The sequence below is a fragment of the Myotis nattereri genome (genome assembly GCF_964212035.1).
Source record: "Myotis nattereri genome assembly, chromosome: 8".
Lineage (NCBI taxonomy): Eukaryota > Metazoa > Chordata > Mammalia > Chiroptera > Vespertilionidae > Myotis > Myotis nattereri.
This window is the reverse complement of record NC_138083.1, coordinates 9,325,746-9,353,487: the sequence shown is the minus strand read 5'-3', so window position 1 is coordinate 9,353,487 and position 27,742 is coordinate 9,325,746. Positions and strand designations below refer to the sequence as shown.

Genomic DNA, 27,742 nt, shown 5'->3' with positions numbered 1-27,742 from the left:
AGTTCCTGCCTGGGGTGGGGGCCTTCAGAGAGCATTGCTGAGAGGGTCTCACAGCTGACCTGTCCCCTGGACTCTGCCCTAGGGGTAGCAACCCAGATCTCCCCACTAAACTCACATCGAATGCACATCTCCTTATACAGGGGTGGGCAAACTTTTTGACTCGAGGGCCACAATGGGTGCTTAAACTGGACCGGAGGGCCGGACCAAAAGCATGGATGGAGTGTTTGTGTGAACCAATATAAATTCAAAGTAAACATCATTACATAAAAGGGTATGGTCTTTTTTTTTTTTTTTTAGTTTTATTCATTTCAAACGGGCTGGATCAGGCCCGCAGGGCCGTAGTTTGCCCACGGCTGCCTTAGAACCTACTTCCTGGTAAGCTCAACTCCCAACAGCCGGATTTGTAATTGAAAATCGGCAGCTTTAGTCTTTTGCAGGAAGAGGTTTTTTATTTTGATTTGTTGGTCCAGGGTTTCCCCTGAATTTTACCCCATGTTCTCAAAGCTGAGATGGCTCTTTAGTTTAATTTTCATAAAATGAAAGTTTGGTGACTTATTTCATTCACTATATTGTTCCAATGCTCCATTCTCTCCAATAGATCCATCTCATGAATGAATGAAGAGAATACCTTCACTGGTTCATTATTTTGAACTTGTACTTGGTAAAGTATTAGTTTCAACCACGTTTTTCTCTCGGTAAACAGTAGGCGAGACTTACGTGCTATTACTTTAGCTCGTGCTTTGCTTGAAAGGCCCGATTTCAGCTCTTTTCCCTGTGGTTGTCTGCTTACACAGACCTGGGAAGGCTTCAGCCGGGGGCGAGGAAGATGCTTTCAGCTCTGGGTTTCATCCCCTTGAATGAATCCCAAACAGGGCGCTGGGCCATCAGGTCGCCTACATCACTGAGAGGAAACCATTTTTCCCCCAGAACTGTCAATTTCAGTGGGTGACTGTGAATTTCTGGGGAACATTTGTAAAATAAATGGAGTTTACAGAAGGTACATATACTGACTGGCAGATGTTTCGAGAATGATTAAAGATTTAGAAAGAAGTACATTTCCCCGGGGCTGCTGGACTTCCTTTTAATGAGATTGACAGTTTTACATATGGGACTGAAAAAGTTCTTTGTCATACAGAAATACATTTCTAAAGTTAAATCCATCAGAGAGAGATGGATACAGTATAAAGTAGATAAAGTGTGTGTGGAGATTGGACATTTTACTGGTGTTTAACTGTGAAGCTTATTTTTCGGAGATAGATGAAGTTGAATATCTCAGAGATGAAAAAACTCCTTTTGTTAGACTAATTATTCTAATGCTCATTCACATAATGGGCCAGTTTCTGCAAGTCAAGGTCATTCATCCTGGGGAGTTTGTAATTGTGATTTGAGATGGGCATTAGGTTTATGGAGTTAGAAGTGAGCAATTCTTCATTTTTCTCTTCTCAAGATGAAAACTGAGCAAATGATTGGCATATAAGTTGGGGAAAGGACTAACGGGAGAATATAAGGGTTATTAAAAATATTTCTTGCCCTGGCTGGCATGCTCAGTGGTTAGAACATCAGCCTGTGCACCGGAGGGTCACGGGTTCGATTCCTGGTCAAGGGTGCATACCTGGGTTTCAGGTTCTGTCCCCGCCCCTTTTGGGGGCGCTTATGGGAGGCAACCTATCGATGTGTCTCTCTCACATCAATGTTTCTCACTCTCCCCTCCTCCCCCTCCCTTAAGAAACTATTTCTAACTATCCTTTGACATAGAGAGGCATGCAAGTGAAGGTTACATTAAATTTAAGGAATAACATAAAAAAGAATAATATCTGTTCAAGTTTGAAACCAGAAAAGAGAGACTAGTGCCAGAATAAATAAATACTCAGAGTGCATAGAGATTTGATAATAACTCATCTGATCCCTGTATGTTACTGCTGGGGAAACTGAGGCCATGAGAGATTTCATGACATCTCCAAGGCTTGGCCCCTTAGAAATTCTGTTTTTAAGCTGTGAGGACTGAGCGCATTGAGCTGAGAGGTGGCAGGCAGGTCTCCCATGCCAGTGACCTTCTGCCGTTTGGCCAGGTCACTCCCTCTTCCTGCTCTGTTTGCCCAGGTCAGTGGGTGTCAGTAACCATGGATCTGTCTCAGGGGGAGGCTGGGAAACTGGAATAAAAGAATTGACAGTGCATGTCCTGGTCTGTAGGTGACCCCTGCGGCTGGAGCCCAGGGCTGGTGGTGTTCCCCTGGCTTCTTAAGCCAAGAACGCCACCAGGAGCACAGGGACCTGGACGAGTCAGTGAGCAAACACCACAAACCAAGAGGTGGGGAAACTGCCCCATGGATGACCGAGGCTACACTTGTCAGTTTAAAGTATCAGTTTAGGCCCTGCCTGGGTAGCTCAGTAGGTAGGGTGTCGTCCTCATATGCCAAGGTTGCAGGTTCAATCCCTGGTCAAAACACATACAAGAATCAACCAATGAATACATAAATAAGTGAGACAACAAATCGATGTTTCTCTCTCTCTAAAAATCAATTTAAAAAAATACACAGGAAGGAGTGGAAGGTTGAAAGGTGTTCTAGTCTGTTGTAAGGTGAAAAATCACCCCCAGTGAGGGCGAAGCCTTTAGGTTTGGTTTCCTCTACCTTACTCCTGTGCTGTACCTTCCTGAAACTAGTCCTGATGTATTGTGAAGTGTGAGAAAAGCAAGGGACATAAAGAGGAGGGATTTGGGCATGAATGTGTGCACGTTTATATTTCTGCACAGGTACGAAAAATGAAAAAAATGAAGATTGCTGGTAGTAACTATTGTAAGTAACTACTTTCTTCTAAGAAGTAGGATTGATGGAGGGGTGAGGGGCAAGGTCATTTGCTTTTTTATGTGCTTTTGTATCTATCTATCTGTTTATTTATTTTACCATGATCATTCCTATATTTTGTAAAACAATAAAAAAAGTATAACCCTAATTGGCCAGAGACAAAGAACAGCAATTGAGAGATAAGACTTGCTAATGAATTCATTATATTTAAAAAATACTGAAAATCTATTATCTGTATGATAAAGGTAATACTTGTATATTGTGTTACTCTGAAAAACCTGGTCCAATAATATCACCGATCTTTTCTCTTACGTATCTGTTGGCACTTAGGAGAGCAGCAGGTCACATTCATCCACATGTAAACTCATTCGTCATTTTCATGACATAGTTTCCTTTGCAGGAGAGGTAGCTAGGCATGTGGCTGTGCACCTTAGCGTAATTATTCTCAAAAACATTGTTAAGACATCCTCACAATTAGAATGAAATATATTTCCCTTTAGTGACCATTACTGACGTTTGAGGAAGAGCATCGATAGCTCAGGTTGTCAGCAGCATGTCTCTCCTTGTTGTAAATTAGAAGACAAAGAGGTCACTACGAATCATCATAAGTTTATCAAGGAAGCAGCAGCAGCTGCAGTTTGTCAAGAGAGAAGAATGGAGTTTGGATTCAGAGGCTCAAATGCTTAAACATGGCAATTTCAGCAATGAGAGACAGTGGTCATTTGGGGCCCTCGTGGACACCTAGGGCCGGTCTGCTGGTGCTGCGGGACTGTGGCACTGGGAGCCGGTGCTAGTGGAATGATGGCCAGGTGGCCGTCACCACTGACATGGTCTCTTTGGCCAATTTAAAGGGACCTCTGTCTACATTAGTACAATGAAGACACAGAGAGATTAAGTAATTCACTAAGGGCACACAAACAAGACACCCACATCTGTTTCTGTGGTTAACCGCATCACTTGACTAAGTGGCCATGTAGCATAATGGTAAATCTGGGTTTGAATTCAGTCTTAGCCCCTTATGATGTCCTGTCATTGCCCTTATTTTATAGATGAAGGAGTTGGGGCTTAGAGGAGATGCATGACTTACTCATGGCCCAGCGACAAACAGGAGCAGCTACGGGTGCTGATCACGCCTTTCTCTATTGTAATCATGCAGGCCTCTACATCCAATCCTTGTCATTTTCATGTTAGTAACAGGGCTAACTGGATACCTTGAATTCCTATTGTAGGCTTGCTTTCAGAAAATAGACTAATAGCATAACACTAGGTTCTATAAATAGAATCTTTAGACCAAGATTTAATTTAATTGTAATCTAATAGCCAAGATTACTTCATTGAATACAATCAACTGAATTTGAACAGAGGACACAGAATACGGAAGACCATGCTGATGTCAATAATATTTATTATAGTATATCTCTTTCCACTTTCCCCTACCTATCTGACATTTTGCATGTTTGCAGTTATTACATATTTACAGCTTTGCAGAAGTTACATGGACTTTGCCCGGGTCCAAATCACGATTTCTATGAAATTAATCATGCGCAGCTTACTTAACCTCTATAATCCTGTCTTTGTTTATAAAATAGATACATTAACTCTATTTTTATAATGCATCTAAATGATCAATAAACATAAGCTTAGTATAAAAGGTGCTATAAAAGCAATCATTTGTTTCACAAATATTTGTTGAGTATTGTGATGTGCCAGGATCTTGGATGGCATAGTATGAATAAGACAGATAAATACCCAGCCTTCAATGAGATCCTGAATGCCTGAGGTAGGGAATGAATTTTAAATGAATAAAAATAGTAGGTTGAGCTAAGAATTCTATGGAAAATGAAATATATTCTATAGCTACTCTGTCCAATAGAAATTGAATGTGAGCTGCACTTGTGAGCCATGTACGCAATTTTAAATTTTCTGGCAGGCACATTAAAAAATTAAAATGAAATTAACAATCGTATATTTTATTTAATCCGATCTATCCAAGATGTTATCATTTAAACATATAAAAATTATTAATAAGACATTTTGCATTCTTTTTTCCACCAAGTCTTTAAAATCTGGTGTTTTATTTATTACAGCATATTTCACTTCAGGCTAGCCACCTTTCAAGGGCTCGAAAGCTACTGTGGCTGATGGCCACCATATTGAACATCTCAGGTCTAGAGTTTCTGGAGTCTGCTTGACATTGAGTGGTCAGAAAGAGCTGACACCTTACGTCCAGAAGGCCTCAGCCCTGCAGACTTGTGGGAAGCCCTGTTTGTAGAAGATCCTGTGGCAACTGAGAACAACCCAATCAGGCCAGTTGGTCCAAAGGACAAAGGGGATCGTCGGATGAGGTTGGAGAGCTCCCCGGGCCAGATCCTGTAGGAATTTAGCTCTCATAACCAGGAGGGTGGGTGAATCCTAAGTGTGTTGGGAATCAGTGGGAGGGTTAGTAGGAAGTGGTCTGATTAAGCTGACACAGAGTGATGTGATCATTCTGTGATGAGAGAAGAATGCTAAGAGGCAAGCATGGGAGCAGAAAGCCCTTGGTGATACATTAGTCCAGCTTTGTAGGGTCCAGCTCAGAGGAAGTTGTCATAAAGAGAACTTACCCAGGCACAGGTGGGTTGAGATGGTAAGACACAGAGGGTGTTTAGACCCGTAGTCTTCCAACTTTTCTGATTACATAAGTCATTCAATTAAGAAGCAACTGCTAACATCTTTACATTTAATTATTCATTATACACGTGCTCTACTATTAATCCATATATTACAGTGTCACATTTCACTAAACTTGTTTTCTTATTTATTCCAGATGCACACACAAGTAAATACAAGTTTTATTATATTTTTTTCTGCATGTCACTGCATCCTATTTTGAAAATGACTGCTCTAGGCAGAGGGAATTACACGGGCAGAGATCAGAAGATGTAACAAACCATGACCCACATGGGGAACGGCAGTAGCTCCATGCATCTGGGGACAGGCATGTAAAGAGGCAGATGGGTGGGGTGATGGTTCAGAGCTGTTTCTGGAGCTCAGTCCTAGGAACTGATAGGCTGTGGGAAGGATTCTGATGGATTTCTGTATGTGACGGGAAGCCATTGGTGGGTTTTAATCCAGAGTTTTGGAAAGGGTTTTACCTTCAGTGTCTCATCCTATTTGTCTTCAACACATACAAAGCAAGAGCAGATGACGGGGTTTAAAGCAAGGTGGTGAGGGAGCATTTATTATTGCCTAGAAGGTTCTTCTTGCCTCCTCTCTACTTTCTCTAGTTCAATTCTATAAGTTGAAAATTCCTGCTGGTAAGACCATGGCTTTCATGGAGGAGAGAAATTTCATTCTAACTCACCTTGACCCCTTCCTCCACCTCGGCAGGAGAAAAACTAATTCAATAAAAACCACCCAGTTATATCAAGACAGAACTATCCACTGGGAAGTTTTTTTTTTAATATATTTTTATTGATTTCAGAGAGGAATAGAGAAAGAGAGAGATGGAAACATCAATGATGAGAGTCATTGATTGGCTGCTTTCTGCACGCCCCCCCACTGGGGATGGAGCCCACCACCCCAGCATGTGCCCTGACTGGGAATCCAGTGGTGATCTCCAGGTTCAGAGGTCAATGCTCAATCACTGAGTCACTCCAGCTGGGCCCACTGGGAGCTTTTGGACAAGAGTGTGGACACTTTGTAAAATACCAACTCCCTTTTTCTTTTATTAACATTTTTTGGTTCATTTGCACAAAATTTCCTAGAAACAACGCTGCTATAAGAAACTGAGCTGTTTCTTTTTCTTTGTTGTAGGGTCTTTTCTCCCTTTCTTCATTAATTAGGCTGGCTGGCCGTGGAAGGGGCTGTTTCTCTACCCACAGATGCTCAATAATTAACACTTTATACTGAATCTTAAAATGTATGTACGTGAACTAACATAACATTTTTATAACAGCCTGTTTTAAGCTTTGAACTTGTATAATTTATAGCTTCTTATTGGAACTAAAGAGAAAATAAGCCCTCCCGTGTTCATTTTCTAGTCACAGTTAAGGAGGTGTTGTTTTCACTGCTAATCTTTTTAATCCACAGCCAGAGATGTCTACTGAGAAAATCACTTTATAATAATGGCTAATTGGAAAAACTGACAATATTGTTGGAATATGGAGAGAAATAGCATGTGGGCTTTCGAAATGGATTCGGCACAGGACCCATGGCCTAGTTTGAAAGAGAACATTTCTCCTTCCTCTTCTGCAGAATCCAGGTAGCCCATCCCCCTCTGCTTTCCAGGAGTTCACGTACATGGCCCAGGGTCACAGGGTCACGTTGGATCGGAAAGCTGCCTCAGGCTTTGTGTGCTCACTGGGCCAGCATCGCTGTGCCTGCGAGGCCTCGGGAGCACACCCATCTACAAATTCATCCACGTGATTTCTCTCTGGGGCTTCTGGACTGGAAAAAGCAGCCCGTTAGAAGGGGATGAGCTGGAGGGCTCAGCAAGGCTGGCCTGGTCAACACATCGTGCTCAACTTGACAAGCAGAATAGCTTTGTGTCTGAGGATAGTCAGGGCCACCAGACTCCCCCTCCACCAATAACAACAGCAATCATAGGAAGAGCCACCACTTCTTAGATATTTTCTATGTGCTCAATCCTGAGCGAGGCTTTTTCATGAGGCCTGGCCATGACCTTGGAGCTGGTAGCATCACTTAGGAGGATGGGAGTGCCTTTCCCGGGGCCACATGTTTCCTGGGTGTGAATGCTGCCTCGCCCACCTCCTAGCTACGTGACTGTGGAAGATGGCCTAGCTCCTGAGGGCTTAGTTTCCCCATCTTTACGATGCTAACAACCATGTAGAGCTGCTATATGAAGCAGAGCACTATGGCGCCTGTTACGCAGTAGGGGCTCAGTAAAAGTTGTTGACTTTGCTTGACTAACGAAGACGTTTAGGATTAGGGAAGTAAGCTAACCTAACTTGTCCATGCTCACACAACCAATATTTCCTCTGCCCTTACCAGAGGACGAAGCCAAAGAAGGTAGAGTAGAAAAAGCAGCAGGTGTCTGATAACCTAAAAATGGTTTTTCCAGTGTGTTAGTGGGTTATCCACAGTTCCTTGGGGAATTCAACAGCTGTAGTCTTGGTCTCGATAGCTGTTGACCAACTATAGGGAAAGATTGATAGCTGTCAGTTACCTGTAAATGGCAGAAAATCTAATTTTAAAAAGAAGTATTGGCTCATAAGATTCAAAGGCCCAAAAGTGCATCTCACTTGAGGGATGACTTGTCCCCAGAGGCCGGCTGACATGGGTGGGAACTGACTCTCCCTCGGGCAGCCTCTTCTTCTTGAGGTTGTAGATGATTGTAGCAGTTTCAAAATTCTTACCCTTTCAGATTCTTACCCAGTGGGGCAGAAAAAGAGTCTTTCTTTCTCCTAACAGTTGAAGAAACCTTCTGAGATCTCACTGGCTAGTTTTGGGTCATCTGTCCATCATTGAACCAATCCCGTGGCCCAGAGGCTGGGGTAGGCGAGTTGGCCTGGGGGAGTCAGGCTGCACTCTTGACCCGAGGCTGGGGCACCTCACACACAGCAGGCAGCCAGGGCTCCACTATGGGAGTCTGAGTGCTGCTTCCCGGTGGGAGTGAACAGAGGCCACACAGAAGAAACCCACTGGATCCTGGTAAACAGCCTTCAGAGGAGGTGCTTTTTTACTCCTCTTCCTGTTCCCTTGAACTTTTTTTTTTTTCTTGCAGAATATACTTATTCAGAGAACAAAGGCAAAGCAAACAAATAAACACAAAGATTCATCACCTTCAAGGGGAAACAGCCAATTGTAATGCAGCATTATACATTTTCTGCTGGCCCCTGAATATTGTGTGCACCCCTGGTACTCAGACCATCATGATGGTTCATGGTGACCCCCAGAAACTCAAAAGGAACTGATTGACCTGGACAATTAGAGTTTGTGAAAGATCTGAATTGTGAATTTCCTCATTTTGGGGGTCAATTTGGGAAGTTGATTGTGCCATTTACACTCTATTCAACAATTGTAACAGCAGTCAGTGCTTTAAGTATAGGCTAGCTAATTCTTTTTTTAAAAAAATAAATTTAAAATAATATTTTTATTGATTTCAGAGAGGAAGGGAGAGGGAGAGAGACATAGAAACATCAATGATGCCAGAGCCGGTTTGGCTCAGTGGATGGAGTGTCGGCCTGCGGACTGAGGGGTCCCGGGTTCGATTCCGGTCAAGGGCATGTATCTGGGTTGCGGGCACATCCCCAGTGGGAGATGTGCAGGAGGCAGCTGATCGATGTTTCTCTCTCATCGATGTTTCTAACTCTCTATCTCTCTCCCTTCCTCTCTGTGAAAAACCAATAAAATATATTAAAAAAAAAAAAAGAAACATCAATGATAAGAGAGAATCATTGATTGGCTGCCTCCCGCCCTACCAGGGATCGAGTCCGCAACCCAGGCATGTGCTCTTGGCTGGAATCGAATCTGGGACCCTTCAGTCTGCAGGGTGACGCTCTATCTACTGAGCCAAACCAGCTAGGGCCTAGCTAATTCTTTACTTTTGGGACACGAGGGTGGTAAAAACTGGGTTTGGTAAGAAAGTGTAGCATTTTTAAGAGTATTCTTTTATTTAAAACTCCACTCTTTGCTATTTTAACAAATACACTTTTTTAAAAGAAATTTGCTACAAAGGATGAGTTCCATTTCCGTGATGTACACCAGAGTCTGCCCCATAGCAAAGCTTCTGCTATTAAGAAGGTATAAATTGACATTTTACAATGAGCTTCTGCCCCATTGGTAGGTAAAATGAAAAGAAATTAGAAGTTAAACAACAAGCAGGAAGTCCGCCTCCTGGGACACGTTCATAGCCACACTCGATTTTAGATTCGATTTGACAAAGTAAAGAGCAGAGAAGTTAGTAAAATTCCTTGGTTCCAAATCTTAAAACTGGCTAGCATCTGAAGTCGAGAATGGTCTGCAGGGCTTGGGAAGTCTAACCCCGCTCTTACCACTACTTAACTGGCTGTGGACTAGTACCAGGCCCTGGGAATGGACGAAACTGCTCCTTTTCATTGTTCACTGGCTGACCTTCTGAATCTGTCCTTTCACTTCCGTGTCACTGACAAACACTTCAGTCCCAGAGGTGCCATGGTGTAGATGACATATATGCTTTGGTTTCAGAAACACGTGCTCAGGTCCCATTGCTGCCACTTCTCTTTCTCACTGAGTCACATCACCTGGGACGCTCAGCTCTGTAAAGTGGGAATAGCCGTGGCACCTCACCAGCAGGGCTGCTGTGAGAATTATGGGATTAATGGGCATTTGACAGATGACTGCCACGGAATTGGTGCTCTAAAATGAGCTGTGATTGTGGAAGGCATTATTCAGAAGAGTCAAAACCTCACATGCCCTTGGGACAAGTTGCCACTAAATAGGAGAAGAAGGCTGGTTACGGATTGCGGTGGAATGACCTTTGCCCTGTCTCTTATCCAGTCTAGGGATCCAGCTCTGCTAGCTCTTCCAATTACTAAAGCAAGACTGGACTCTGATTGTATGTGACACTTGATGATGAAGTGTGGGTTCACTTATTTTTTTCAATGCTCTGTGGGCAGCTACCCCTTCCTATCCATTTTGCCAGCATTGATCATTCATGTATTTCACTTATTCATTCAACAAATGATGGAAAGCTTGAAGGTAATTCAGAGGTGAGTCACAAAAAGGACTGGAGAATAAGAAAGGAAGAGAAAAGACACTGAGATTATTAGTGTGGAGAAAGGTGGGCAGTGAGCTAATTAATAGTTTTCAAATACATGAAGGAGATTTAAACAGTTGATGGTGACTGTTCTTTGTCTTATAGAGAATAGTACGCAAAGAAAATGGGTTCATTTTGAAGGAGAACAATTATGAATAAATATGAGGCACATTTTCTGGACACGGACGGGGACTGATGGAATTTTGGGTAGAATTGAGGGTTTAGGAAAGTCGTGGACACTTATTTTGTAAAGGCTTTTAGCATAGGACAACTTTTCAGAGGGATCTCTATATTTTGGATGACCTTGGAATGACCCCCACCCCCATCTGAAATTCTGAGGCTGTGATGACTTCAGTAGCTACACCCCACTTTCCGACTCCCTGCTCTCTGCAGGGTGCAGTCCAGGGAAGGGCTGAGCAGTCCGTGGACTTGGGCTTCTGATTCCTTGAGAGAGCCATTACCCTCACGGGCCACAACCGCCCCCCCCGTTAAGGGACATGCGCTTTGAACGCGGGGCTCCTTTTGGAGACAGAGAAGCTTCCCTCCAGGAAGCCACGTCTCCAGCTTGACAGATGCCAACTCGCATTTTCCTCCTCTATCGTTAGTTGCTCTGAATAATCCTGCGAAGCCTGCTCATTCCGGGCTGTGCTGAGCCAAGGACTCACCTCTGCCGCTGGTCAGAGGAGTCAGGAGTTCGAGTCCAGGTCCGACTCGGACTCTCAGGCCAGGGGAACTCCAGGGACTCTGAAGGACAGCCCGTCTCTTCTCCTGCTCACTTCTCATTTCCTCTCCTGCTCACTCGGTTCCACGTGCTTGAAGAATGTCAAGCCGAACGGGGTCTTAAGCGTTCTCTTTCCTTCTGCTGGAAAACTTCAGGTTATTTTAAAACCCACGGAGGGTTGCCTAGTAACTGCAGCTTCACTAGCTGTGCAAGAGAAGCTCGCTTTCATTTTTATTTTTGCTACAGACAGGCGGTCAGGGAAGCGCAATGGGAGAAATGAATGAAAATAAGGTGTCTGTTTGGGGCTTGAGGTCACCTAAGACTGATGTTGGAGGGCACATGTGGCACCGGGTTCCTGTGTGAGACAGTGAAGATCATTTCAAGGAAACTGTATTCTACGCCAGCTTTGCTTCTCCGAATAGTCGGGGTGAAGGGTATCCCTCCTTTCCTTCCTTCCTTCCTTCCTTCCTTCCTTCCTTCCTTCCTTCCTCCCTCCCTCCCTCCCTCCCTCCCTCCCTCCCTCCCTCCCTCCCTCCCTCCTTTCCTTCCTTCCTTCCTTCCTTCCTTCCTTCCTTCCTTCCTTCCTTCCTTCCTTCCTCCCTCCCTCCCTCCCTCCCTCCCTCCCTCCCTCCCTCCCTCCCTTCCTTGGCTATCAAAACAGAACGCTGCAGACTGGTTTAAACAACAGGAAATTATTCTCTCACGCTTTGGAGGCCGGGAAGTCCAGGTCTTCTCAGTCACCTCCTTAGAGGCTGTCTCCATGCCAGTCACACTGGGGGCTGGGGCTTCAGTGTGTGACTCTCTGTGTGTGTGTGGGGGGGGGGGCGGGGGACACAATTCAGTGCATAACAAACACTTCAGGCTCTGAGCTATGTTTAGTTAGAACTGAATTAATAACTGATTTTACTCCTCTTCTTAATCCTGTTCCTTTTCACCAAGTGGGAAATAATGAACCATTGATCAGGGTGAAACTCTCGTTGAACCATTACCTGTTTGTATGTACTGAGCAGGCCCAGCTTTGCAGCTAACTTGTAGAAGGGCAGCGTGCTGAACTCCGCAGAGTGGGATGGGGGTGGTGGGAGCTGCGTGAACTTACAGGACTCATTGTGCGCTTCCATGTTCAAGGACAGGTTGTGTGTCCCCCCCGCCCCCCGCTGCCCCCGTTCCCTCCCTCCCTGGCTCCCTCCCTCCTTTTCTCCATTTTTTCTCTGTCTTTCCGTTTCTCTCTCTCTCTCTCTCTCAAGAAGAAAACGGAGGGAAAATGCAGTTTAAGGTAATGGAGCGATGAGCACCTGTGACACAGGAAACCTTGACTTGACTCGTTTAAGCAACACGTATTAGTTGCCATCTCTGAGCCAGGCACATGTACTGAGAACAATACGATGAACACGACAAGCTAGGCCCTGCCCCTACACCACGCCTCCCCAGTCATTAAACTGCGTACCTTGACTGTGGGTGGCTGGGAGGCCTTATCACACCTTAGGAATTCAAATGCTTTTTACAATGAAAAGAAAGAGAGTTTCATCTCATTTCTCTCCCAGGGTAGATGTCTGTCAACAGAAGGTGGACATCAATAAAAGGAGGGGCCTGCACAATCAATCCAGAAAGTCAGCAATCTATGAACAATCCAGAACCCAGCATTTATCTCCTCTGCCTCACACCCTCCCTCCCAGCCAGTGAGCAAGATAATTACTCTCAAGTCAAGCTATGTGCCCCCCAGTCACAGTGGCCCAATGCTGACATACAAAGCATACAAATAATTCTCACTCTGGCATAAAAGTGACGCAGCCTTCTAGAAGGAGAAGGGCCCTGAGCCTTGAAGGGAGTGGTTTCAGGGAAGGCACAATGAACGAATGGTTTCCGCCGCTGGGGCTGGCTCCCTTTTCCAGGATGGGGTAGGCACAGCGCATTTCAGGGAAAGCCAGCTACCACTAACCTCTCAGAGATGATGGCCTCGTCCTTTCTCCTAAATGCTCTTGGGAGTCTGTTGGGAACACAGCCCTGGGGGGGATGAGTCATCGGTCCAGCCTTTCTGGGTTTTTTTCATCTGACTTCTGTGCATGTTCCCTTTATGCCTCATGCCCTGATCAAGGGTCTTCCCCTTTTCTATCTCTCTCTGACTCTTCCTGGATTTCTACTAGCTGATACCCGCTGAGTCTGATTTGGGAACGTAGGTTGCTGTGGCATTTGATTAACTTTAATTCCATGAATAATGCACAGCACAATTTCCTGGTAGGAAGTTAACACATTACAAACAGACGCCAAGGTTAGTGTCCCTCGGCCACAGCCTCCTGCCTTTAGCTCCTCCCCAGGGGTAACCATTGCTACCAATTCGCCTAATATAATTTCAGAGGATAACTAGCATTTGCATAAATATACATATCCCAGGAAATAGAGTTATTTGGTATATGTGTTCCAGAGTGTTCTGCAAGAAATTTTATTTACTTACCTAGAGAGAAACACACGCACATATACAGGTACAATCGGATGGCTGTTGCATCACGGTTTCTGGTGGCATCAATTAAAAACAACACGTATGCCCACTCACAGAGAAGTCGGCAAATAACAATTAATTGTGCATACTGTGGGATTCTATACCATTTACAAAGAGTCAAGGAGAGAGCAAATGAAGTACATAGATAGGTGTCCCAAAAATGTATACACACTTTAATAGCTGATAGTTCAATTTTGAAAATGAAGGGCATTTTAATAAACACCGCCTTTATTGTTATTCAAAGTGTGTGTGTACATTTTGAAGGGCGCCTATATTTTGTTGCTATTGGTTACAAAATCTTACTTTGAAATCTTCTAATGAACATTCTACCAAAGTCACTTGAGATGCAAATGTGCAGAGTTTTGAGCTTGTGTTCTCTGTTGCTTAACCCATTCCAGAAAGTTAATTTCTTTACTAAGGACATGGATAATTTCTTACGTTGGCTGCCAATGAGAGGAAGCATGGTTTTGTGCCGCCCGAGATGCCAGCTGCCCAGGGATGTACGTTAGTAACACAGAGACGTCAGATTGCCGGCAGTCATCCCATTTGTCAGGCCATGGCATTCATGCCTAGAGTGTGCTTTTATGTAATTCTTGACGCTGCAGTAATTGGGTAATGCATTAGCTGACAGCAGTCCCTGATGCCATCTATCTCTTTCTGGTTCTATTTATATCAACTCTTAAAGTGGACAGGGGTGCAAAGAGCAAGGTGTAAAGCGTTCATTTGCAGCACCTCATACACCCTTAGGCTAAAGGTGGCAGCATCTCAGAATCCAGCCCTGGGTTCTCATTTCCTGCATGGCATTCTTTAAGTGGGCAGAAGTGTGTTTGGTTATATAACCCCTTACAGTGGGAGGAGGAGCTATATTTAATTACGCATGTGGAGAGCTCATTGTCAGCTGCACATACATATTTAATTACTGTAAGAAAAAAATTTGAATATGATGTGGGGGTTGATTTTATTCAAATTAAGGTTCTAATTCAGCCTAAAAAGAACCGAGCAGTGTTGTTGAAATGATTGCCGCTTAGGAGACAGTATGTGTGTATGCATCTAGAGTCCTGCGTTATTTAAAGAGGCTTTTATAGCAGATGGAAAGACATGGGTGAGAGAAGAAATCATTTAAATTTCACTCTTTGGAGCTACTCTAGCTTTGGGGACATTTCTTTTCTTAGGTCTGGTAGAGTACGCTGTTGTGTCGGAGCTATATCTTCCCTGAAAAACAGCCTATGCTGAGAGCTTTACCTTCACAAAACTCTGGTCCAAGTGATAGAGATGGGCTCACCTGAGATGGTTTAACTCCAGGTGTGTGCCCTTCACTGACCCAACACCTAACCGAGCACTAAAGGATGAAAACATTAATACAGGTTTTCATTCACTCATTCATTCAATTACTGCTAACTATGATCAGTTTCTACCCACAAAATGCTCTGACACCCAGTGTGTGTTGGGTTCTCCAACACTTTGGACACCCACTGGCATCCTGCAGTTCAGTTCAGTTATGATACTGACTACCTAGAGCAGGGGTTTTCAAACTTTTTAAACAGGGAGCCAGTTCACTGTCCCTCAGACCGTTGGAGGGCTGGACCATAGTTTAAAAAAAAAAACTATGAACAAATTCCTATGCACACTGCACATATCTTATTTTGAAGTAAAAAAACAAAACGGGAACTAATGCAATATTTGTATTTGCATGTGGCCCGTGGGCCATAGTTTGAGGGCCCCTGACCTAGAGTTATTGCAACCCCCACAGTTTAAGGCTCACCCACAAGACTGCCCTCCACTTCAGATGTCAATCACAAGTAGTGGGCCCCCAAGGTTTCCCATTGGTTCATCTAGGCTAGAAATCGGGGGTCCCCATGACCCCCTTCTTCTATGTGCTAATTTGCTAAAACAGCTCATAGAATTGCAGGAAATGCTTTACAACTTCTGGTTTGTTAGGAAGGATTTTGTAAAGGATACAAATGAACAGCCCCATGAAGAGGTACGTAGGGCGGGACCTGGACGAGTCTCCAGGAGGGTCTGTCCCTGCGGAGTTGGGGTGTGTCACCCTCCTGTCCCGTGGATGCATTCACAAACCCGGAGGATCTCTGAACCCCACTGTCTAGGATTTTTGTGGTGGTTCCATTAAGTAGGCATGATTGGCTAAATGCGATCTCTAACTCCTCTCACCTCCCTGGAGGTCAGGGAGTGGGGCTGGAAGTTCCAGCTCCCTAATCACTTGGTTGGTTCTCTGGCGACCAGCCCCATCCTGAAGCTCTCTGGGGGCCCACCAGCAGTCACCTCATTCCTGTCAACTCAGGTATGGTTGAAGGGGGCTTATTATGAATAACAAAAGATGCTCCAGCACCCAGGAAATTACTCGGGGTTTAGGAGCTCTGTACCAGGACATAAGGATGGAGATGAATTTATATTTCTTCCTTTACAATATCACAATACGAAAGCTCAAAATTTCTGTTAGGTTGAGAAATATGGAACTTAGATTTGGTTTCTTCCCTGAAAGAATTTACAGGGTGGGGGGGGGGGGGGACCCACTTCTAAAGCAGCAATTAAGTCTTTAGCATCTTTGCTTTTATCCTATAACCCTGAATTTAAAACAGGTTTTTCTCAGAAGCAATTCTGGTTTTATAAACTGTCTCCTGGGCTCAAAATTCCTCATATTATTAAGTTCCTTCATAGCTATGCATTCACTTTTAAGTATAACATATGAGAAATAATGTTTTCTGTTCTATAATAATTTTTCGATGTCTTTTATTTGAGAATTTGAAAATACATGTTGCTGTGTACAAAATCCCTAGAGCAGTGATGGCGAACCTATGACACGCGTGTCAGAGGTGACATGCGAACTCATTTTTTTGGTTGATTTTTCTTTGTTAAATGGCATTTAAATATATAAAATAAATACCAAAAATATAAATCTTTGTTTTACTATGGTTGCAAATATCAAAAAATTTCTATATGTGACATGGCACCAGAGTTAAGTTAGGGTTTCAAAATGCTGACATGCTGAGCTCAAAAGGTTCGCCATCACTGTCTTAGAGAATTAGCAGGCTGATTTACTTGAAATACAACTTCTTACCCTTTGTGCAATGTTAAACCACTGTAGTTTAGAAGATTTAATTTTCTAACCCCTTCTGTGTCCCTTGTCAATGCCTATTAGCATTTGGTTAACACCCAATTTGGGCTAAACTGGCCGCAGTTTCTTCACCTGCATAATGGGTATAAGTGGGAATTCTTGCAAGGACCAAATGTTATTATGTAGGAATTCCAGGAAACAAAGTAATGCCGTAATGTATGTTAAATGTTTAGCATTCATTCCATAGTAAATGCTATATAAATACTAGATATTTAATTAACATTTCATCTATTTTTAACTTATAAATTATAAGCTTTATTTATTTTATTTCTATTGTCCTCTTTAACATTTAAAACCACCCTGGAATGATCACATTATGTATTGTCCTCTACAGAACTGTAAAAGTTATCCGTGTCCATATATCAAATTTGAGGGAATGATAAGATTTCTGTACCATCTACTGAAGCACAATGTTTCAGTTAGGTCAAAGTTTCAAGTATGAATATGACTTGAACTATTTTTTATCCCAAATAACTAGCTTGTATTTTAAACAAATATCATTAAATCTATAACACCATCCCCTTGTGATTCAGTTAAGAGAGGAATGGTTTGTTGAAACATGATGTTTATACCAGCTCATTTGAAAGTGAATGATGCATTCAATAACTGTATTTGTGGATTTGGCTCTGTGCTATGAAATAACCAATTTGTCTGATTTTATCTTTGAATTAATACTTGTTTTGGCTTCAAGGAGAGGTGATGCATTAGAAATTGCATATTATCTGTGGCAAATCTGATTTGTAGGCATTTAGCAACACCTCATTTCCAATTGTCAGGGGAGAGAATACTGTTATCTTAGCATTTTGGTCCTCAGAAACCCAATGTGGTACATGTACTTGTCCACTGATGCTTGACCTAACAGCTTCTGCTGAACCTTGGACTCTTGTTGCAACGTTCATTTCATTTCATTGCTCCCCCTTCCAGTTTATTGGACCAAATACATCTTAGTAGAAACTCCTAATCCAGCTCCCCAAAATGCCCCTCATAAAGTCCTTCCCATCCCTGTGAAAGGCAGCTCCTTGGCCTATCAACCTTCAGTGATCCTTGGCTTGTCCTTCTCTCACGTTTACTTGGTAGTTCCTTAGCAAATTCTGCTGCTCTATGTTCACAATACATCTAGGATTTAGTTCCTTGTTCCCCTTCTTCTATCAAAACAGTTCAGAACTCCATTTATTATCACTTGGATTGTTACAAGAGGCTTCTGGCTTTCTTCCTTGTTTCTATCCTTGTCCATCTTTGGTTGAGATGATTTTTGATACAAGACAGTATGTTAGAGCATGCCGCTATTCTGCTCAAAATTGCACAAGTCTCAAACAGGACGCAGAATAGAATCCGGAGCCCACCCACAGCCTCTGAAACCCCGCGTGACTGTGCCTCTGCCTCACTCTCTGATCTTCCCTAATACTGAACTAGGGCAGTAAGAAGCTCTGAAAACTCCTTGGCAGGTGGAATGGGGAAACTGAGACAGGTGGCTGACTCAAAATGGCCCTGTCCCACCTGCTTCCTTCACCCCTGCATGATCACTCCCTTGAGCATTAGATCTCAGGACAGTGAAGTTCTGATCAGCACCAAATAACCGTGGGAACAAAGCCTTAGGTCTGTCGACTGCAGATAACTAGAGGTAACATCCAGGCCTCAGTTGTGTTTCAGCTCCGTATGCAGAAAAGCAGCCAAACCAGAAGTGAGGCCATGGCTGACATCAGGACCAGATGCAATGACTAATGGCCCCCGACCCTGGTGCTGACCAGCAGTAGAGAACACGACCCGGAAAGGACACACCTAGAGAGCTGATGAGTATTCTATCGAGAGCCTAGCCCAGGGGTGGGCAAACTTTTTGACTCGAGGGCTACAATGGGTTCTTAAACTGGACCGGAGGGCCAGAACAAAAGCATGGATGGAGTGTTTGTGTGAACTAATATAAATTCAAAGTAAACACCATTACATAAAAGGGTACGGTCTTTTTATTTTTTATTTTTATTCATTTCAAGGATCCGGCCCACAGGCCGTAGTTTGCCCATGGCTGGCCTAGCCTGAGACCTCTCTGAAAATTCCGCCTTCAGAAAACAGATGAAAACCCTTAAGGCACAGGACCCAGTGCTGCCCCTGGAGCTCGCCTGCACCTTCCCCCTCTTCTTTCCTCAGGCGTGGATCTTTGCTATCCTTTCTCCCAGGACCCTTCTTCTGCCTCTGAAACTTGCTTCCTGAATCCACACAGCCCATCAGGCCCACTTCCGTGACTTTCTTTTTAAAAGGCCAAGGCAACTAACTCTCTGAGTGGCTGGCTTGATTTTGTGGGGTTTTTTTTGTTTGTTTTTTTTTTAGTGTACTTTCTCTTTACTTGCTAAATAAACCTCCCCTTGTGCTGGAGTTCTTATCTCTGAATTCTTTCTTTGCCAATCTCGAGAACCAAGACCTCCATTGCTGCTAACACTACCACGTGTGCATTCACTCTGTGGGCTGCGTTGCTTTTCCTGAGTCATGGCAGGCACATTCTCTCAGGGCCTTTACACTTTCTGTCTCACATCCTCTGGTCTCTGTTGGATGACACCTGTCAGCAGGACCTTCTGTGAGCCACCTCCGAACTAGCATGTGCCTTCTCCCCTGGGATCTGCCCTTCATTTTCTGGCTTCATGTCCCTGATTACCAGCTGTAGTGTCTTTTATGACACAACTTCTGGCATCAAATGTGTGTATCTTTTCCCACACCAGTTCTGCAATTCTCCAACACCAGCTGGCTGTCCCACAATTCAATTCAATTCCAATGCTGATTCCTGGAGTTAACACAGACCTGGTTGGTTAAGGGCTCAGTCCCACAAGGCTACTCTGATTTCAGATCCCAGCCACAAATGAGGTGCCTGGGCTACCCCACTTCTGCCTGGCTGACGACGAATTTGGGGTTCCCACAACTCCCTCCTCAAGCTCAATAACTTGCTATAGTAACTCACAGAGCTCAGGAAGACACTTCACTTGCATTTACCACATTGTTTAAAAGACAGCTCAGGGACAGCCAAGTGGAAGGAAGAGATGCATGGGACAAAGCACAGAGGGGAGGGTCTTCAAGGAACTTCCAAGCCCTCCCCAGGTCCCAGCACCTGGATGTGTTTCCTACTCCTGAAGCTCCCGAACCCTGTCATTCAGGGGTTCCTGTGGAGATTTTATTTTTTGGCAAGGGTGTCCTTACGAAGACACGCTTGATTAAATCACTGGCCATTGGTGATTTTATTTAATCTCCAGCCCTTCTCCTTTACTGGGAGTTTGGGGGTGAGGGTGAGGCTGGAGCTGTGAGTTTCAAACTCTAATCAAATGATTGGTTCCCCTGGCCTATCCAGAATCACCTCATTAGCATAAACTCATGATTAAGAGGGGCTCGTTAGTGGATAAGGAAAGATGCTCCTACAACTTCTATCCTTCCTATCTCTCAAAACGTTACAAGGATTTCAGGTGCTCTGTGCCAGGAACCAAGGACAAAAAAGAAATACAGATTACTTATTACTTTATTTTTATTCTGCACTAGAGGATTTTTTTCCATCGCTTTTCAGTGAGAGTGGAGGGAGGGAGGAGGATGGGAAATAGGGAGAGAAACATTGATGTGAGAGAGACACATCAGTTGGTTGCCTCCTGCAAGTGCCCTGACCAGGGGCAGCGAGCAAACCTGCAATCCAGGTACATGCCCTTGACTGGTAATCCAAACCACGACCCTTTGCTGCAAGGGCTGACATTCTAACCCAAGCATGTCAAACAAACTCAAAGGCTGCAAAAAAACAAAAGCTTCAATTTTCATAGAGACATAGGTTTATTTCGATAGAGACATGTTGAATACAAAGGGCTGAAATCAATGAGTCATCGTTAACATAAAATAATAGAACATTTTAATAAAATCAATTTTTTTTCTTGAACATTAACTTACCAGACACTGAATAACTGTACAAATTAATAAGCGTAAAGCAAACCTATTTTTCTTGTTCTCTGAAAGCGAAATATTTCCTGTTGCGCACACCAAACAAGTCAGTCCAAGACTAATGCCATGGCCATCGGCTGCTAAAATACTCGCTGCTGGTATTAGTGGAGAGAAGTGGTGCGCCTGCGTGGAAGGCACGTAAGGGAAATGAAGGCAACACGATTATAGTAATCAGTCATTAGCAAACGTTGTAGTTCCTTATTAATCATTATGGATAACAGGATATTGTACAAATTAAGTAACAAAATTTTTATTAAAACATTTCTTACATACCATTATATTGACTGGACCGCAAAAATATTCGTTGTGGGCTGCAAGTTTGACATGCTTGCTCTAACCACTGGCCCACACTGGCTAGGGTCAGAGAACTTATTACTTACTATGCCAGCCTATTTCATGTGGTTCGGTACTTCGGTGCTGATTGTCTGTGTGCACCTGCTGGAATTAACATCCCCAAGCGGCAGCTGCTTTTGCCAGTTTTGTTACTGTGCCTATTCCATTCAGCACCCGGAACAGTGCCTGATGCACCGCAGACACTCCATCAATATTTACCGAATGAGTTACTTAATTGAATTAAATCGAACATTCATTAATTCAGCAGTTAATGGAGGAAGACCACAGAGAGAGGCAGAGAGGAGCCCCTCTGTGAGAGTCAGACCCGAGGGAGAGAACAAAGTGGTTTTCTGAGGCGCTTTCTGCTTTGGGCCTTAGTCCTTTGTGACACTGTTTTACAGAGGAAAGTGCCTGAGCTTCTACTAAAAATAAGCTCCTCTCTTCTTGAGCGAGGCCACATGGGATTTTCATTTGCTGCAAACCAACGTACTCAGTTAATGCAGCCCTGAGAAGCCCAGACAAGTAAAAGAAACGTGCCTGGCACATAATAGGTGCTCAATAAATACTTCCTGTATTTTCCCCAACCATTGCCTCTTTGAGGGCCCTTAACTTCAAAGCCCCAGTAGAAATGTTGTGACTATTAGTTAAGTAACTGTGTTCAAGGCCAGCACCACCGACCACGCTTGTTCTGGCTGCAGAATGGAAGCGTTTAGATGCAGTTGTGTTAATCTTGAAAAATCATGCAGCTAAAGGCTTGTGAAATGGGTTAGCAGTGGTTCGCTCCAGTAGCCTCTCAACTGTGCCCCCTGCTCCTCCGAGGTCCAACTTAACGTCTGTGTCCTCCCGTTTTGAGCTGGTGGAGGGCCGAGGGGAAGGAAGTATTGTGGCGGCTGAGGGGACAAAAGACTGAGGGAAGTCTAGGACCAGAGAGGGGAGTGGTATTCATGCCCAAATGGAAGAAGTGAAGGATGGGGGCAGAGGAGGGGGTGTGTGTCCCTCCCTGTCCGTGGTTCTCATACATCAGTCTGGCCCGCTGGCTAGCATCAGCCGAGACTTGCCGATGTGTTTTCATCAGGATGCAGTGGAGATTCACAGCCCTTGCCTCCTGCCAGCCCACAGCTCCCGGAAACCCCAGCTCTGCTTCCTGACTGCACACCTCCCGAGTGACCTGGTTTTAGGACTGTCTGCTGACACTGAAACAGACCATTGTAACCTGGGCCGCGGCCGTCACTGTGCTGTGGAGTCGCACGGGGAGCGCTGGCTGTGTTTTCTCTGTGACTCAGTGGGAAACAGAGCCAGGAGTTTGGGAATGGATGTGCCCAGCATCACACAGCGGAGGCGCGGGGGCATGTTTACGCAGGGCTGAGTACGCTCAGAGAAAGCCTTCGCCGACATGCTCCGAGAGCAGGTAGCGCATTGTGTTTTTGTTAGTTTCATCGTTTTATTTCTCCTGGGCTCGTACACTTGTGGGGCTCCCTTGTGAGAGGGGAGAGGGGATGTGGTGAAATCTAGACGCAGATCGGTTTCGCGACACCAGACCCTGTTCTTTGACCTTTTGAGAGTTCCTTTGTCTGTCACAGGGAGACAGAGACCACGGTCCCCTTGTTGGGCGAGTTAAATGGGCTCCATTTATGTAGAATGGAGTGGAGGCTCTTTTAGGTCCAGCCATTATTATCCACTTGCAGGTCAACCACTTAAAAGTCGCGCTGCCTATTTTTACAGCTTACAAATTATTATAAAAACATAGGCAATCCTTTCATCTCCCCTGGTCTTCCAACGCTTCCCACTTGATGTTTTGAAGCTGTGGGGCCAAACACCAGGGAACAAAGCCCGTTTTTATGTTAGATGGGTGCGCGGGAGTGGGCGCCTTTTCCATGGCAGTTCCCAGCTGCAGGCTGGTTGTCACCTTCTGCTCTCCCCACATCCCCTCCCTTTAAATTTGGGGGGCTCCTCCAAGTTCAAGTTCAACCTCCTCTGATCCCCAGCCCGGAAGCCTGTGGCAAAGCAAACCAAGAATTTTAAAGATGTTTTTCCGCATTCCTCTCTGTTAGGCTTGATGAGGTCAGATTTCACAGTGGCCAACCTGGGAGCTTTCTTCTCCTTCTGTTGACCATGTGGGTAAAGACAGGCTGTGCAAAGAGCGCTTCCTGTCTGGGGGTGTCCTTTCTCTGCATTGTGGAGGGCGAGGCCCTCCTCAAGCTCCGACAGCCGGGCGCCAGATCCACAGCGATGTGACTGGTGGGCATTCAGGAAAGACGTGCATTTGTTCCCTCGGATCCACCCGGCTGCCAGGGCGGCGGCTGGGAAGTGAAAGAAAATGGAGAGGCCGACAGGTCGGATATTAAGAATATTGGAAGTAACGGCCATCTCCTTAGAATTCAGACACTTCTTGCTGCAGACTCCTGGTTTGATTAGAAACCAAGTGAGTATCTGCTTGGTTTAACACACACACACACACACACACACACACACACATTTGAAGACACAGAGAAGATGTCTAATTGCTGGATGCCTCCTAGAGCCGCGTAATTAAATTAAACTGTGTTTTCCAGAAATACCTGGAGCACCTCCGTCTTCCAAGATTAGCAGGCTCTTTGTGCACGCGGCTACGTGTGAGCCCCCAGAGCAAACGGGAGGCTTTGTTCTCAGGAAGCTGCCTTTGCTTTCTCTCTCTGAGCGCCCTGTGGAAGGCGGGTGCGATTTCTTAGACAGACGTGGAGATGTTTGAAGATTAATTGCTCGCCGCACAATAGCAATGTCTATGAAATAATGGGCTTTTATTTATCGTGGGCAATGTTTATGAAGGTGCTGTTCGCCTGATCTTTTATTTTACTGAGAAGTGATTCAAAATAGCTGAGGTTTCTGTAGAGGTCTGATAAGGATGCTGAAGTGATTGCACTTCCAACAGGAAGGCCAAGCTGGAGACTTTCTGTCGTTAAGCATTTTCTCCCAAATGGAAAGCCTGAGTGACGTGCCTGCAGACAGGGATCTGGTGTTTGAATGAGATGGAAATGATAGCTTTGAATTGATTTTGTAATTTTAGAGAAAAAATATGTCCCCAAATACTGTTTTCAAGCAGCAGTGTCCATGGACAGCTGCTGTAGCGTAACCTCTTTTTTTGAGAATTGTCTCATTTTTTTTCTCCTCTGCTGTTGACTTTGTAGAGCCATGTTTCTGGTGAGGAGTAAATTCATTCCTGAAACAGGAGCTCCAAAGGAAAATGCCAGTATGGCTGGACCACCAGTTCCCCCCAGAAGAGGGCGGTCCTGAAGGTTTGCTTTTGCCAGATACTGGGGATTTGAGCTCAAGGTGGAGACCATGCGCTGGGAAGCAGTCAGGCCCCATGTCCGTGTGGACACCACACTGTGTTAGCTGGTATGCAGGGTGTCCCCGAAATGTATATACACTCTGGTTAATTGTTCATTCCAGTGCGTTAAAGCTAAAAAGAAAGAAACATGCATTGAGCTGTCAGCTGTTACAGAGTGCATACATTTCAGGGGGACACCCTCTATCAATGTGACACCTATATCTGTGTGGCCATGGTCACTTTGCTGAGGGCTCTGGGCCTTCGTTTTTCCATCCCATGAAGGAGACGTCGCTAGGAGGCCCTCGTCACTCAGCCGAGGGACTTTAAATGAGAAAATGCTTGTGAAATACTTAGGCAGGGTCTGCCATGCAGTCAGCGCCCAGTGCCGGCTGGTGAGGACCACAGCGATGGCGATATGTTAGAAGTAGTTAACGTGTTGCTAGTGTTTAATTCTGCTCATCTATCATAATAAAAACGTAATGTGGTAATTAGACCAGACAGCCGAACGACCTTCCGGACGGCCCCCTTGCATGAATTTTGTGTATTGGGCCTCTAGTTCTTCAATAAAACCAAACAAAACCCAAACAACTCCCAAACCAAAATCCAACAACCACCCAGCTTGCAGGTGCCGTCCATTCCACCTCTCTGCACGGCAAGCATGCTTTCTGGAAGCAGGTGTCTTTGTTATAAATCGCCCATGAAAACCTGCTGCCGTGTCCTCCCTGGTCTCCCAGGTCTCGTCTCTTGCATCCTTGGCTTCGTCGTTTTTAACAGCATGACTGTTATTCTTCACCTTTCTGCCCTTTCCTGGCAACACCTGCTCCGCTCCGTGTGTGTGTGTGTGTGTGTGTGTGTGTGTGTGTGTGTGTGAAGTGTGCTTTCTCAACCGTGGAATTCATTTCTCTTCCATTCTTTGAGAGGGACACTCTAATTTTCAACACCAAACCCTCTCCCGGAATGACTCTGTCTCCGCCCCGTTAATACAGAGGCATGGAGGGGAGTGTGGAGGGGAGTGTGGAGGGGAGATGTGGAGGGGAGTGTGGAGGGGAGATGTGGAGGGGAGGTGTGGAGGGGAGGTGTGGAGGGGAGTGTGGAGGGGAGGTGTGGAGGGGAGATGTGGAGGGGAGTGTGGAGGGGAGATGTGGAGGGGAGGAGTGGAGGGGAGGTGTGGAGGGGAGATGTGGAGGGCAGGTGTGGAGGGGAGTGTGGAGGGGAGTGTGGAGGGGAGGTGTGGAGGGGAGATGTGGAGGGGAGGTGTGGAGGGGAGTGTGGAGGGGAGTGTGGAGGGGAGATGTGGAGGGGAGGTGTGGAGGGGAGATGTGGAGGGGAGTGTGGAGGGGAGTGTGGAGGGGAGTGTGGAGGGCAGGTGTGGAGGGGAGATGTGGAGGGGAGATGTGGAGGGGAGTGTGGAGGGGAGTGTGGAGGGGAGTGTGGAGGGGAGTGTGGAGGGCAGGTGTGGAGGGGAGATGTGGAGGGGAGATGTGGAGGGGAGTGTGGAGGGCAGGTGTGGAGGGGAGATGTGGAGGGGAGATGTGGAGGGGAGTGTGGAGGGGAGATGTGGAGGGGAGTGTGGAGGGGAGGTGTGGAGGGGAGTGTGGAGGGGAGTGTGGAGGGGAGTGTGGAGGGCAGGTGTGGAGGGGAGATGTGGAGGGGAGATGTGGAGGGGAGTGTGGAGGGGAGATGTGGAGGGGAGTGTGGAGGGGAGTGTGGAGGGCAGGTGTGGAGGGGAGATGTGGAGGGGAGATGTGGAGGGGAGTGTGGAGGGGAGATGTGGAGGGGAGTGTGGAGGGGAGTGTGGAGGGGAGATGTGGAGGGGAGTGTGGAGGGGAGGTGTGGAGGGGAGTGTGGAGGGGAGATGTGGAGGGGAGATGTGGAGGGGAGATGTGGAGGGGAGTGTGGAGGGGAGTGTGGAGGGGAGTGTGGAGGGGAGTGTGGAGGGGAGGCGTGGAGGGGAGTGTGGAGGGGAGTGTGGAGGGGAGTGTGGAGGGGAGATGTGGAGGGGAGTGTGGAGGGGAGATGTGGAGGGGAGTGTGGAGGGGAGATGTGGAGGGGAGGTGTGGAGGGGAGTGTGGAGGGGAAGCATGGAGGGCTGCCACGCTGAGTGTCCGCTTCTGAAATCCTTCCAGGGACTCAACTTCAGAGTAGACATTTTTCATGAAAACTCTCTAATCTGGGATTTTCTTTTTCTTTTTCTTTTTGGCCAGGGCAGATCGATGTCTTTTCAGTGTGGTTAGAGCCTGTTTCTAATTACAGGGACATATTTATTTTGGACTGTAGGGAATACAGTCTTCTTGAGGTTCTGTGGTTTTAGAACAAAACCCCATTGATGTTGAAAACATTGACGTGACCAGTAGCCACGGGAACCTCCCTCCGTGATGTCGAAAACGGCATTTTGGAGAAAGCGCTTTTTAAGAAAAAGTGAGGTTATGTGATTGTTTCTTCTAAAAGAACGACTCTCAGTATAATTGGAATGTTTGTACTCTATATCTTGGATTTGTTTTTAAAAATCCCGTGTAAAGATGTGAAGGCTTGTTTGGAAATGTCAGGCCCATGCTGAGGTACTTTGATATCCAAGGGCAAAAATGTATGAAATATTTGAAATCTCATGGGTTCCGAGCATGACTTTTTCCCATTTATTTATTTCTCATTTATTTATTCACTCAGTCATTCATGAATAAAGACGAGAGAATCTAATGCTCCCCTAGACCTTGAGGATTCAGGTGATTAAGATAAAATGTGGTTTTTACCACCACCCCCCTCCAAGGGAGGAAGGGAAAACACATATGCAAACCAATCAGTGAGCAAGATAACTTCAGGTATTGGGTTTAAGGGAGTGTGTGGGAGTTGGAGGTGCATTAAGTGTGATGGGGAGGACATGGCGTCACAGTGGATTGGCAGCGCGTCAATGGCCATGACGTCCATGGGCTTCACCCTGGACTTTATTGCCCGCCTGTGCCCTGACCTTGGGCTTGATCATATGAGCTGGGTATCAGCAAACTTGACTGAAGCTGGGGCTTACACAAGCATTGGCACTCTGGGACTAGTGAGCAGACATGTACAATGGAACCCCTGGACATTATATGCTAGTATAACCTATACAGGGCCAGGCACATATATAAATCATACAATTCAAACTCAGGAGACTGTAAAAGGTGGAGGAGCCAAGCTGCCTTGGGACTTCAGGGCTGGAGAGCAACTCAGTGGTGATTTCTCTGGGTTTTCTTTTGGCCTCATATATCCCCGACTTGTAGCTAA

General features: G+C 45.4%; 1 protein-coding gene across 4 annotated transcripts in view; it reads left to right on the top strand.

Annotated features, from left to right (window-relative positions):
- DOK5 (docking protein 5) overlaps positions 1 to 27,742 on the top strand; it is a 134,038-nt gene that overhangs the window by 18,801 nt on the left and 87,495 nt on the right. Inside the window, exon 1 of one of the 4 annotated variants that reach the window (XM_081097123.1) lies at positions 22,550 to 22,588. The exons of the other annotated variants lie outside the window; for them this stretch is intronic. Coding sequence (XP_080953249.1) covers positions 22,574 to 22,588 — 15 coding nt within the window. The 5' untranslated portion in view covers positions 22,550 to 22,573. Of the gene's footprint in view, positions 1 to 22,549; positions 22,589 to 27,742 lie in introns of those variants that run through there. 4 annotated transcript variants of the gene reach the window in all.